This window comes from Triticum urartu, chromosome 5A (genome assembly GCF_056163025.1).
Source record: "Triticum urartu cultivar PI428250 chromosome 5A, HENAU_Tu73, whole genome shotgun sequence".
In the NCBI taxonomy this organism is placed as follows: Eukaryota; Viridiplantae; Streptophyta; class Magnoliopsida; order Poales; family Poaceae; genus Triticum; species Triticum urartu.
Window position 1 is genome coordinate 86,510,991 of NC_141877.1, and position 11,973 is coordinate 86,522,963.

Consider the following 11,973-nt stretch of genomic DNA (forward strand, 5'->3'; position numbering starts at 1 on the left):
ACAGTGCAGTGCGTAGTGTTGGGTACTCCCTCTACGCTGGTGCTGTGGTGCACTAGATGTTAACAGTCAACCCTCGTCTCCCTTGCCTCCGTGCTAAACACTGCAATCTCGCTCTACCAGGGAAGTACGATGCTAGGAAATGGATGTAACAATTGTTTTTTTTTTTTTTGAAATGGAGGCAAAAGCTTTTCCTTTCATTAACTAAGAAGAAGATAGTTGCTCGATTACCTATACATTGATAATACATGATACTAGTAGCAAAAATCAGCTTTTAGTCATTTTTGCGTCCTTCACTGATGATCCTTTTACTAGAAAAAAGCAAATCACCTTTTATACTCCCTTCATTTTGTATACAAGGCCACAAACTTATATTACAGGTACCAAGGTAGAAATTAATGCCTACTTAAGCCCATATTGCAAGCTACTTGTCTTTTTTTCTCGCTTGACGTGTTAATTAATGTGCATTTTCTCTTCAACACACAACAAGACAACCCTCGCACTTCTCATTGGTTGATTAATGTGATACATGAAAACCAATCTTCTCACTCCCACATGCATGCAGGGGATATTAATGTCCTCGGTTGCTAGTACGAGGCAAACTTCATCAATTTTACCTCGATTGATGTTAGTGACCTTGTATAGATGCTAATTGTAATTTTGATAGTGGCCTTATATAAAAAATGAAGGGAGTATTTATGATGATGAAGAAAAAACATTACGCGACGCACCACGAAAAACCTGATGCGTGAGACGTAGGTGCCGGTAGTTTATTTCGCAAAAAAAATATTAAAAGGTACCAGTAATTTGATCCCCGGTTCCAGCTCGAGACATTTTCCCGCCTTTCCCCACCATCTTCTTCTCCACACGCTACAGACACGTGATACCGACGCTTGTGCCCCACCATGACAGCCCGCGTCCGGGCCCGCGCTCCAGTTACCTTGCCAATTCAAAGCCGCGAGTGGATTTCCTGGACCGCTTCAATGATATAGGTGGGTCCCCCAGTCAGGTGAGCCTATGATAGAATGTCAAAGGGAAAAAAAGGTGAGCCTCGGATAAGCACGCCCCATGACGTCATCCCCCTCTCTTCTTGTATTCGTAGACAGTGGCGGCAATAAGAATTAAGAAGAAAAGCGCGCGGCCAGAGAGTTAGGAAGAAAGGTTCGGCAGCGAGCGCGCGAGCGAGAGAGATAAGGAGAGAGGGCGCGCGCGGGGATCTCCGTGTCTTGGTCGGCGGTGAAGTCGTCGGCGCGGGGGCGATGGAGAGGGGGCCGGCGGGGACGCTGAGTGATGTGCCGGTGATGCTGGACGGCGACCGGTACGAGCTGGTCCGCAGCATCGGGTCCGGCAACTTCGGCGTCGCCCGCCTCATGCGCAACCGCGCCTCCGGCGAGCTCGTCGCCGTCAAGTACATCGACCGCGGCGAGAAGGTACCACCACCCGCGCCACCACACTTCGATTGTTTATTCATTCCCGGTTTCCCACGCGCACACTTGGCACCAGACCAGAGCCACGGCCTTTGGTATTTACAAGTTTGATGATGCGTGCGTGTGCGCGCGCGCGCAGATCGATGAGAACGTGCAGAGGGAGATCATCAACCACAGGTCGCTGCGGCACCCCAACATCATCCGCTTCAAGGAGGTGAGTGAAAATTACTACGAATGAAGACACGATCTTTTTGCTTGCAGTATCGCCGTCTTCGATGGTTATGTCGTGGAATGATGCAAAGAACGAGTTCTGCCTTGCCTTTTGTTTGCGGTTCTTCAGGTTATTCTGACGCCGACGCATCTCGCCATCGTCATGGAGTACGCCTCCGGCGGGGAGCTCTTCGAGCGCATCTGCACCGCCGGTCGATTCAGCGTCGACGAGGTATATCTCTTGACTCATAGTTCTGCCGTATAGTCTTTTTTTTTTCTTATCAAGAGTTGTACGATTGTGCAATTTGGTTAACTCAGTCACTAACTCAGTTTATATGTGTGTTCATTTTTCAGGCTCGGTTCTTTTTCCAGCAGCTGATATCTGGAGTCAGCTACTGCCACTCCATGGTATCAATCTGTTATCTGCTCCCCAAATTATACTGCTACTACTTGATTTTACCTTTCAATGTAGTTTCCTATGCAATTGACAACATGAGTTTGTTGTATTCGTCAAGCAAGTATGCCATCGTGACTTAAAGCTCGAGAACACTCTGCTGGATGGAAGCACCACCCCTCGCCTCAAGATATGCGACTTTGGTTATTCCAAGGTATTCTGTGCTATTAATCTGCTTATATGTCAACTATCTTACACCAGAAACTTGTGCTGGATACCAGATTTTTAAATGATCTGCACACACGTTCTTCTCTAATTTACAGTCATCGGTTCTTCACTCTCAACCCAAGTCAACTGTTGGAACGCCGGCATATATTGCCCCTGAAGTTCTGCTCAAGAAGGAATACGATGGCAAGGTATGCATCCACCTTGGCGCTTTCAAGTTTAAACCGTCTCATGCATACTCTGCCACCATCTGCTGCCTAATTTGAATCATTTTGCTCGGCCATAAAAGCTTTACTTGCTTTATGAATATTCCATCCACCTTTCGTTGGCATGAGTGGTGCATGGTATTGAGGAGCAACCATTTAAAGTACTTCTCTCTAAAAAAACATCTAAAGTATTTCATGTTTTTTGCTCAAGCACTAATAATTTATCTCTGAATGGAGATTGCCGATGTGTGGTCATGTGGCGTAACGCTTTACGTGATGTTGGTCGGCGCCTACCCTTTCGAGGATCCGGAAAATCCCAAGAATTTCAAAATGACAATCCAGGTATGCCGCCAGCCGTTCAGCTTAGCAATTCCACAAGTTGCAGTTATAGCCAAACATCTAAATACCGAGCTCAACTTTTTCAGAAAATATTAGGTGTTCAGTACTCGATTCCGGACTACATTCACATACCAATGGACTGCCGAAACCTTCTCTCAAGGATCTTTGTTGCCAACCCAGCTACGGTGAGTACTCACTCCATCGACACACGCACGGTTTCGCTTGTTCGGCCCTCAGGATAACGCCTGTGCCATTTGAGCTTGCAGAGGATCACCATACCTGAGATAAAGAACCACCCATGGTTCCTCAAGAACCTCCCAGCCGACCTCATGGACGGTCCCACAGTGAGCAACCAGTATGAGGAGCCTGACCAGCCGATGCAGAACATGAACGAGATCATGCAGATAATGGCAGAGGCGACCATACCGGCGGCCGGCGCCCTCGGAATCAACAAGTTCCTGCCTGACGGCCTTGACCTCGACGACGACATGGATGACCTGGACTCGGACCTCGACATCGACATGGACAGCAGCGGGGAGATAGTATACGCCATGTAGTGAACCTGTGAATATCTGTATGTGCATGCAGAAGCGGTGTTTGTGGTCTTCCACCTTGTTTGCTTCTTGAACACGAACCAGATTGAGTGCCGTTTTGTGTTCAGAAGAAGAGTGTAGAAATGTACATCGAGAGGATTGTATTCAGGCTACTCTTGAGTCTGAAATTGGTGTTGCTGCTGATAGTGTAGCGTGTGTTGTCTAACAAAATACAGTATGTTGGAGTTTTCTGATGATGTTGATAAAAGGAGTGTTTACCCGAAATCGCTGGATGAACAATGTTGTATTATGTGTGTATCATGTAGGCGCAAAGCTGGTTTGTGATGCAACGCCAGCTCTGCCTGCGGCCCCTGAGACTGCACTCCACCTATTCAATGCAAGGACTACCCTACCACGGCCCGACACCTGGTCCTTTGTTGATCAATTGCTAACAACCGAACAGAGTATCGACCGCTGTTCGAGGTGATGTGTATCAGTGTATGCGATTAGAGGGGTGGCTGGAAAGGTTGATCGGTCTACCTCTTCATAGTTTTGGTCTCATATGGCTTTACTGTTGCCAAGACGTCGTTTTTATACTTTGTAAAAAAAAATCAATTGCGAACAATCCCTGAAAGAAGGGATCGACATGTTGTGGAGGTGGTCGGTGATGTCGGGGAAGTAGCCGTGTCATATGTTGTAGCCTGACTTGGCTCGCTCACGAAACACGGGCGATGGAGGTGTGTGTGTGCGCCCTCTCTTCAAAATTTTAGTAGTGTGTGGAAGAGCCAACCTTATATGTTGGTACAATACATCCTTCACTACCAGGGTGGGATTAAACTTTCCATGCCCCCTTGTCATGAATGGAGCATATGAGCCTCTAGGATTCAAGAATTATTGGAAATAATAAATGGGCTAAAAGCCTAATAATTTCAACAATCCCCTATAAGATCCCAAAGGCAGATAAAGTTTGCTTATGGTTCCATAACATTGTTTATATAATGATATTTTGGTGAAGACTGTGAAGTTGAACTTTCACCTAGAGCTTCACACTACACTCATTCACAACTTGAACAAAGGACTATGACTTGAACTGCAAGTGATGTGCAAATAAGTTTCTGGTAAAGCCTTGACTGATATTAGGCTGCCGAATGACTTTCCGGTAGATAGGAGATTATACGTCATACTCTGAGGCCTCTTCATAGTTTACTAGAAAGCACTCAACTCTTATAGGATACAACATTTAATTGTCTAACTCATTAGGTGTGTTCATAAAGATGTTATGTAGGACCTTGGCTTACGTCATAATGGAGTTTGTCTTTATTAAATAAACACTCCTCCCTCAGTTAACCATGTCTGACTCATCAATTCTACTTCACGAGATCTCTGGTCACATAGAGTGGGTTCTACTTCGTGGATAACTTATGCAGTGGGTCTCAAGCCCATTTCACACGATGCACTGCCTATCACGTTTCGTGATAAACTTTTTTGTGAAGGGATCTTTCAGATTCTTGAAATCAAGTATGTATGACAAAAATACCATGTCTAGCTTAAGGGATCTTCCAGATTCTTCAAATCAGGTATGTATGATAAAAATACCATGTCTAGCTTAATTTCCAGTATTACATATCCAGAAACAATCCATGGCGGAAGGGATAAGAGAACTAATGGTGCGAAGAACCTAATCGCTCCTCTCATGTACACGATCAGAATAGGTGGAGTTTCAGAGGTCTGTTGTCTCACTTCACTGTGTACGTCGAGAAGCAAGATTGGAAAGCCATAAGCGGCACAAACTCACTCACGAAATATGATGCACATGGCGAGGCGGGTAACGGAGGGGAGCATGCATGTATGTGCCCTCTTCTCAAGCTTCTAGTGACGTGCAAAGAAGCCAATCTTATATGTTGGTTCAGCGCACCCTCCACAGCCGGAGTGCGACTAAACTTTCTACACTCCGTTGTCACGCATGAATGGGCCTACGTGAGTTTCAATAAACATTAAAATTATAAAATGAGCTAAAAGCCCAATAATTCGTACACTTTCTTGGATGGATGACCACGTCCCTCCAAACGAAGCTTTCACCAACCCTAAAACGAGGCATGTATAAGAACCACAAGTGGAGGCGTAGCGGACACCTGATCTACATCATGTGAAATGCCCAAAAAGAAAGAGAAGAGCCGCCGGATTTTTAATGGCACGAGGCTAACATACATGAGTAATTTATGACCGCATGCATCTCCCCCAAGAGTTAACCACAACCATGAGTAATTTGCATGATGTGTTGGAGCTCCGACATATGCCTGTTTTTCCAGTCATGTTCATTTTGTACATACTCTGCTCCTTAATAAAAAGGCAGCTTTCCTGCCGGTTGTTCGGAGAGAAAAATGGTCTGTGCCAATAGAAATTCTCTGTTAGCTTGCCCAATATAAACTCTTGTGTGCATTTCTACTCGAAAGACCATGACTTCAAGATAAGTCAGCTACTGGAGTCAACTACATGAACACTGAACATGTCAAAACTGAACAGTGTATTGACTACCCATCCTGCATTCGAACAGGGAAACATATACACATCATTTGTACATGGTGAGCCCGGAGTGCAGAGAGCATCCAGAACATCAGTCTACAAGCCAGTCCAGGTTGTAACACTCTTCTGCTACCTGCACACGGAGGTCCGGGATGACCTGCTCGGCCTCCCTCCACAGCATCGCCGTCTCCTCGTCGCACACGACGTGCCCGAGGGACTTCAGCGACGAGGAGGACCTCGGGAGGCTCCTCAACCGCGAGCATTCCCGCATGTCGATCTTCTCTAGGTTTGTCAGGTGGCCAAGCTCTTCTGGAAGGTCTGTGAGGTTAATGCACTGCGATATGTCCAGGTATTTCAGCCTCTTCAGGCTGCATACCGACGGCGGAAGCTTCCACAGCGCCGGGCAGGCGTACACCCGCAGGATGCTCAGGCAGTGCAGCTTGCCCAGCTCATATGGCAGCTCTGTGAGGTCATGGCAGTTTGACAAGGAGATGCTCTCCAGCGAGCTGATTTCACACACACTAGGTGGCAGCTCCTTCAGATCTACGCAATGGTCGATGGTGAGGTTGGATAGGCGCGGAAACGTCATGGAGAGATCCATCGTCGATCCTCTTAGGCTGTTGTTCAGCTCACAAAGGACGAGGGAGATCTTGCGCAGGTTCTTCAGTGGGATTGTGCTTTTCGGCAGTGGCGGGAGCGTAATCTTTTCAAGCCAAAGACTCCTCAGGTCACTTAGTGTGGTGAAGGCAGACAAATTATCAAGGGCTGCACTGGTGGTACCATAGTTGATCAGCACCAGGGCCTTCAGGTTCTGCATTGTTGCAATGAACGACGGGAGGTAGTATACACTCGAGGCGAAGTTGAGGATAAGAACTTCTGCCTTGGGGAAGCTCATCTGGAACCAGTCAGATTCTTTCATCTCACCTGAAATTTGAAATCAATTGATCAGACCATTTTGTACTTCTAGAGAGAACTCAATGAGGGCAATATTCGACAAGATATTGCGAATGCATGTTACTGTAAGGCTTGCTGAAACAAATTATTTTCCGTGAAGAAATAATACTGAAGTAAAATTGTGTTATACAGTACTAATTAAGTTCAGTTTGCTAAAGAACTAAAGATCAGTTTAGTACAATAGCAGGTGATTTAATAAAGGAGTTAAAGATCTGAAGTTCCAAGTCAAAACCATGCAATTTCATTTGAGGAAGACCACTACACTATTCAACATTTTTTCTTCAATTACATCTCAAATTCTGCAAGAGCAGCTTTCAGACTGGACTCGCAGAAGATACTGCACGGCAAATAACATGCAAGAAAAAACCAAGTTCATGAACAGATAATCACCTGTATGAATAGAAACAATCTGAGCTTCAAAAGGAAGGTCCTTATTCCTCTGCCAATCTCTCGGAAGCGATTCTTCTCTTCTTGGCATCACTAACCGCCTCCGTTTGTTCAGAGAATCACGGCCACTCATGTGAAGTGCCAGATCACGCAACACATCATGTTGCGTCACTGAGTAGTCATGATAGTTACTGTATAAATCTCCAGCTTTATTCCTGCATAAAGAGCAACAAAGAGTCAAAGCTGTTTCTTACAGTATATGAATTCTCAGATGATTTGAAGAAAAAATGTGCAATACGTACTGTGCATCATTAACTAGGGTAAGCAGGTTCTTGTTCGATAGCTCCATGAGGATGGCAAAAGCATCTGGCTTGTCAAGATCATGTATCTCCATCCAAATATTGATCAACACATCAAGAGGGATCTTCTTATCCTCTGGGAAGCAGCCCAGGTCAAGGAAACATTCCCTGACCTTTCCCGACAAGCACTCGACACTTGCTGCCATTCTCTCGAGGAGTTTGGTCTCATGTGAGTCCGATATAGACTCTCCTCGTGATAAGCGGTTCTTCGCGCTCAACCATATCATAGGAGGCTGATCACGCAAGGATGCGCCGATAACCTTGAGAGCTAGAGGAAGCCCTCTGCACTCGGCAGCAACCTGCTTAACCAGTTTCTTGTCAGCAGTCTGAGGAACAGACTCCTGATTGAAGGCAGCACTGCAGAAGACAGACAAAGCCTCCTCATCGCCGAGTAATTTCATTTCGTATGTCCGGGAGACTAACGTAGGGAACTTCAACCTTGATACGACAAGAGTCTTGCAGCCAGGGAACTTGAAGACCAGCTCCTCGAGCTGTGAGAGAGACCACACATCATCAAGTATAACAAGAACTGGTCCTCGGTCCCTCGGCCCTAACTTGAGCTGCCATTCCGGGATCTGGTTATATGCACCAAGCACAATATTGCTGCTGATCTGCTCCCACAGCTTCATCTTGATGGTCTCCAGATTTGCGGACTGCGAGACCGTCTCAAAGAAGACCCTGTTGTTGAAGTAGCCTAAACAAAGAAAGAAACATATATTAGCACTATGTAGAGAAGAAAGATCGCTACGTTTAGAGACCAATTATGAAACAAGATTAAATGGAAATCGACTTTTGGCATATGCCTAATCTTGAGAACAGATCTTGATGAGATGATGCTGAAGTAGTGAGATTCGAATCAATTTACATGTATAGCACCCCTAAAAGGATTAGCTTCACAAGCATCACTAATTCCAAGTGCCTTTGTAACTACTAACGACAGATCTGTATACCAAATTATTTTGGATTGGCAATCGGTGTTAAACTATTCATCAAACGATAAGTGTGTGTGCTAGTATCATTCATTCAGTTGTTTAGGGGTCACCACTAATTAACTCAATAGTTATTAAGTGGTGCAATCATGTCTTGATTCAAAACAAAAGTGTTGCCATCATGAACAAAATTTTCAGTGTCTGCTAAGTTAGGCAGGCGGGAGTTGGTGTGCTCCCATCAGCAACCCAATCCCACCAGAGCCATACGCACGCTCCGCACTAAGCTGGTCAAAGCGCCAATTTTGACCAAACAAGTGGTGATGAGCTAAACGTAAGCATCAGCCTCGACTTTAAGTATAAGTAATTAAATCATATGATGACACGCAAATCAACCGCCAAAGATTCCCCAAATTTTCAATCTTTGTTCGTGGTAGCGCCCCATATAATTCAATAAGAGACGGTGCGATTTTCGCACCCAGAGAAAGGATGATTATGAACACAGATGTGATTAATTTCTGCAGATGATTCGGAGAACGGGATAAAAGGTTTAAGAAAGAATACGTGTGAGACGAGATGGTTGGGATCTGATCCTTTGTTACCTTGGATCTTTTGATCCTTATAGATCTCCATGGCGAGCGTGGTCTTGCCGCTGCCGCCCATGCCGCAGATGCCGACGACCTCCCAGCCGCCGCCGCTGCTCATCACCATCTCCTTCACTCTCTCCTTGCCCACCTTGACGCCGCTTCCCACCAAGCCGCCGCCCTTGCTCTCCTCCTCGCACGGGAGGTCGAAATCCATCGGAATCCCCATGCCCTTGGTCGGCGGCGCCACCTCCATCGGCATGCCCATGCCCTTGGTCGGCGGCGCCACCTCCACCGCCATCGCCATGCCCTTGGAGGGCGGCGGCGGTAGCGCGACGGGGAGGGACATGGCGGGCGGGATCGTGGGGGGCGCCTGCATCGCGGCGACCTCCTCGACGCGGCGCTCCAGGCGGCCGATGCGCGCCTCGGCCTCGTCGCGGAGGCGGCGCACGCCGTCGAGCACGTGCGCGGGTGCGTGGCGCGCCAGCCAGCGCTCGATGCCCTTGTCGGCGGCCTCCATCCTGCGCGCCAGCTGCGCGGTGCGGTAGACGTTCCAGCGCGGGGCGGCGGCGGCGCGGCGCGCGAGGTCGAGCGCCTCCCTGAGCTGCACGGCGAGCTCGCCCAGCTCGGCGTTGCTGCGGAGCGCGTGGCGGCCGTTCTGCTGCACGAGGGGCAGCAGCGGCTCGACGTTCCGGCGCAGGCGCTCGGCGGTGGAGCGGCACAGGAAGGTGCCCTGCACCGCGCGCAGCAGCTCCCGCACGGCGTCCCCGGCCAGCTCCTCGAACAGGAACTTCTCCATGGTCGACCCCGGGGTGCCGGACGGCTGGCCGGCGGCTCTCGGCGCGCTCTTCCTTGTCTTCTTGACCGCTTTGTCCGGGCTCTCAGTGGGCTCTGGGTGCGCGCTTGCGTGAGCTTTGCTTGTTTGCTTAGTCGGGCAAGTGAGAGGTCGCCATCGCCATGGAGGTCTGGGGGAGGGGGAGAGGGTGGAGGAGGGGGGCGGCGTTTGGTCGGGGAGACGGAGGAGGAGGAGGAGAGTTTATAGCCGGCGGGAGAGTGCGGCACGGCAGCTTTTGAGTGGAGGGGAGGGGAGGGGAGGGTCAACCGTTTGCGGTGAGGGGTCGCCGGTTATCTCAGTGACACGGCCGGGGGCAAGGTGGGACCCAGGGAGGGACTGTGCCGTGTTTACACGAACACGGTGGATGACAGCAAAAGCGAGTCGCCACCGGAGTAGACCTCACCCAATTAAGAGCAACTTTAGCAGAATTGATTGATATATCGGCTCCATCGCCGTAATAATCATCATTACATTGGTTTTGATTAAAAAGTTTTCGGCCCTATTTGAAAATGGTCTGCTCCTAGAATCTGCAGAGTGGCTAAATAGCAATTCCACTATTTTAAACTACAGCTCCGCCAATTCTGTTCCCGGAGTTGGGGAGCGTTGCCGAACAGCCCTTCATGTCAGATTTTTGGCAATTCAGAGCGAACGTCCCACGTACGTAGGATCCTCGCGCATGAATCCTAAAGCATTCGCTCCCACACACCTCTTCAAGGGAACTACAGGCGACGATAGTATACGGTTTGCTCGGATGGCAATCTAAACAAGCATACTTTGGATGGCAAATTATGCTGTTGGAGCATCGCAATTTTCATCATTTTTCTTTCTTTTTTAGGCTGCCAATTCTTCATGGGAATCACTCTCGTGCAACATGTCAATCTTCTGAGCTTTTTATATACAACATGAGAATTTTTATTTCAGAACATAGCAAATTTTTAAAGAAGTTGACGAATTTATCTGTTTTCGCACGGTAAATTTGGAGTGTTCCCTGGCCTGATTATTTGAACGAACGAAAACATTCATTTCTTCATCGGGGAACGATCGTTGGCTTGGATTACCTTCATGAGGGAACGTCATATGTATATTGGGTTCGCGAACTGAGCGTATCTCATATGGTTAGATTCCTTGTGGTGGAATTAGTCCGCCAAGGTTCAAGTCTAGGCTTGGCATTGGTGTTCGTATTTTTCTAGATTTATTTCAGATTTTTTCAACAATGTTCACTCAGTGCAAGAGACCAGCCTGACAATAAATAAAGTAGTATCATAATAAATGCTATACTGCTATATATCTTGCATGACAATAAATAAAGTTGCATAAGATACTAATAATCTATGATATTATGCATTATAGACGTAGTATCATATGTATGATATTAAGTTATGATATTAACTTACGATACTTCTCACTACACGCGGCCTTAGGCACTCAGCCTACCTCTCGAGTAATAAAGTTACCCAACCGGCTTGCTGAAATTACCTAGCAGCGTTCTAGCAGAGTAGATGTAGCAGGCAGAGGCGGGATGTTATGGGCGGGAGAGGCCGAAGTAGGGTCGGCGAGGCGGCGCCCGACTGAAGTAACAGTGCAGCACCACCCTAAGAAAGTGAGCACGAAGGCCACCGCTTGGGCCCGAGGCTAGGCAGAATTGCGCTCGTGATCCGAGAAGGGGAAGGTGCGTGCGTGCAAGCTCGATTAGGTCCTGCCTGGGCATTAGGAGTAGTGAAGTTAGGTCGGTGTTGTGTGTGCTGGGGTAAACCCATGACTCATACCGAAATATAGTTAGGTGATAGCTAAAAATCCCTCAAAAAAGGTGATAGCTAAAAAGAAAGGTCACGCCCTAGGCCCGGGCCCAACATCGACCCGAGTCTGTGGGTGGGGATTGCGGGCGCCCGAGTATGTCTAGACGGCAGGCTGGGAAGTACAATGGTGGCATGTGGAGAGGAGGATGCATAGGCAAAAATAAAGTGAAGCAGGGACAGAGTGAAAGAAAATGGATCAAACGAGGATTTGAGTGGGCCGGGAGTGTTGGAGTTCTACAAGACGGTGTTCTGAACTCCTGTAAAGGCCCTCCCTCCCC

General features: G+C 47.8%; 2 protein-coding genes across 2 annotated transcripts; one reads left to right on the plus strand and one right to left on the minus strand.

Moving 5' to 3' along the window:
* Positions 1-1,099: 1,099 nt before the first annotated feature.
* On the plus strand, positions 1,100-3,616 carry LOC125507993 (serine/threonine-protein kinase SAPK9). Its single transcript, XM_048672537.2, has 9 exons — positions 1,100-1,427; positions 1,564-1,638; positions 1,765-1,866; positions 1,989-2,042; positions 2,150-2,242; positions 2,352-2,444; positions 2,697-2,801; positions 2,885-2,983; positions 3,065-3,616. Exons 1-9 carry the CDS (start codon positions 1,257-1,259, stop codon positions 3,353-3,355), a joined length of 1,083 nt encoding a protein of 360 aa, XP_048528494.1. The 5' UTR covers positions 1,100-1,256; the 3' UTR covers positions 3,356-3,616.
* Positions 3,617-5,718: 2,102 nt separating this feature from the next.
* On the minus strand, positions 5,719-10,082 carry LOC125507991 (putative disease resistance protein At4g33300). Its single transcript, XM_048672535.2, has 4 exons — positions 9,083-10,082; positions 7,498-8,248; positions 7,199-7,410; positions 5,719-6,778 (listed from the first exon to the last, which is right to left on the minus strand). The coding sequence occupies exons 1-4, from the start codon at positions 9,861-9,863 to the stop codon at positions 5,946-5,948; spliced, it is 2,577 nt and encodes an 858-aa protein (XP_048528492.1). The 5' UTR covers positions 9,864-10,082; the 3' UTR covers positions 5,719-5,945.
* Positions 10,083-11,973: the final 1,891 nt, after the last annotated feature.

Coding starts and splice junctions, on each gene's coding strand:
- LOC125507993 (XM_048672537.2), top strand. CDS start 1,257: ATGGAGAGGGGGCCGGCGGGGACGCTGAGTGATGTGCCGGTGATGCTG. Junction 1,639..1,764: donor ACATCATCCGCTTCAAGGAG/GTGAGTGAAAAT, acceptor GCGGTTCTTCAG/GTTATTCTGACGCCGACGCA. Junction 1,867..1,988: donor GTCGATTCAGCGTCGACGAG/GTATATCTCTTG, acceptor TTCATTTTTCAG/GCTCGGTTCTTTTTCCAGCA.
- LOC125507991 (XM_048672535.2), bottom strand. CDS start 9,863: ATGGAGAAGTTCCTGTTCGAGGAGCTGGCCGGGGACGCCGTGCGGGAG. Junction 7,411..7,497: donor ACCCTAGTTAATGATGCACA/GTACGTATTGCA, acceptor CTCTTTATGCAG/GAATAAAGCTGGAGATTTAT. Junction 6,779..7,198: donor GATTGTTTCTATTCATACAG/GTGATTATCTGT, acceptor TTCAAATTTCAG/GTGAGATGAAAGAATCTGAC.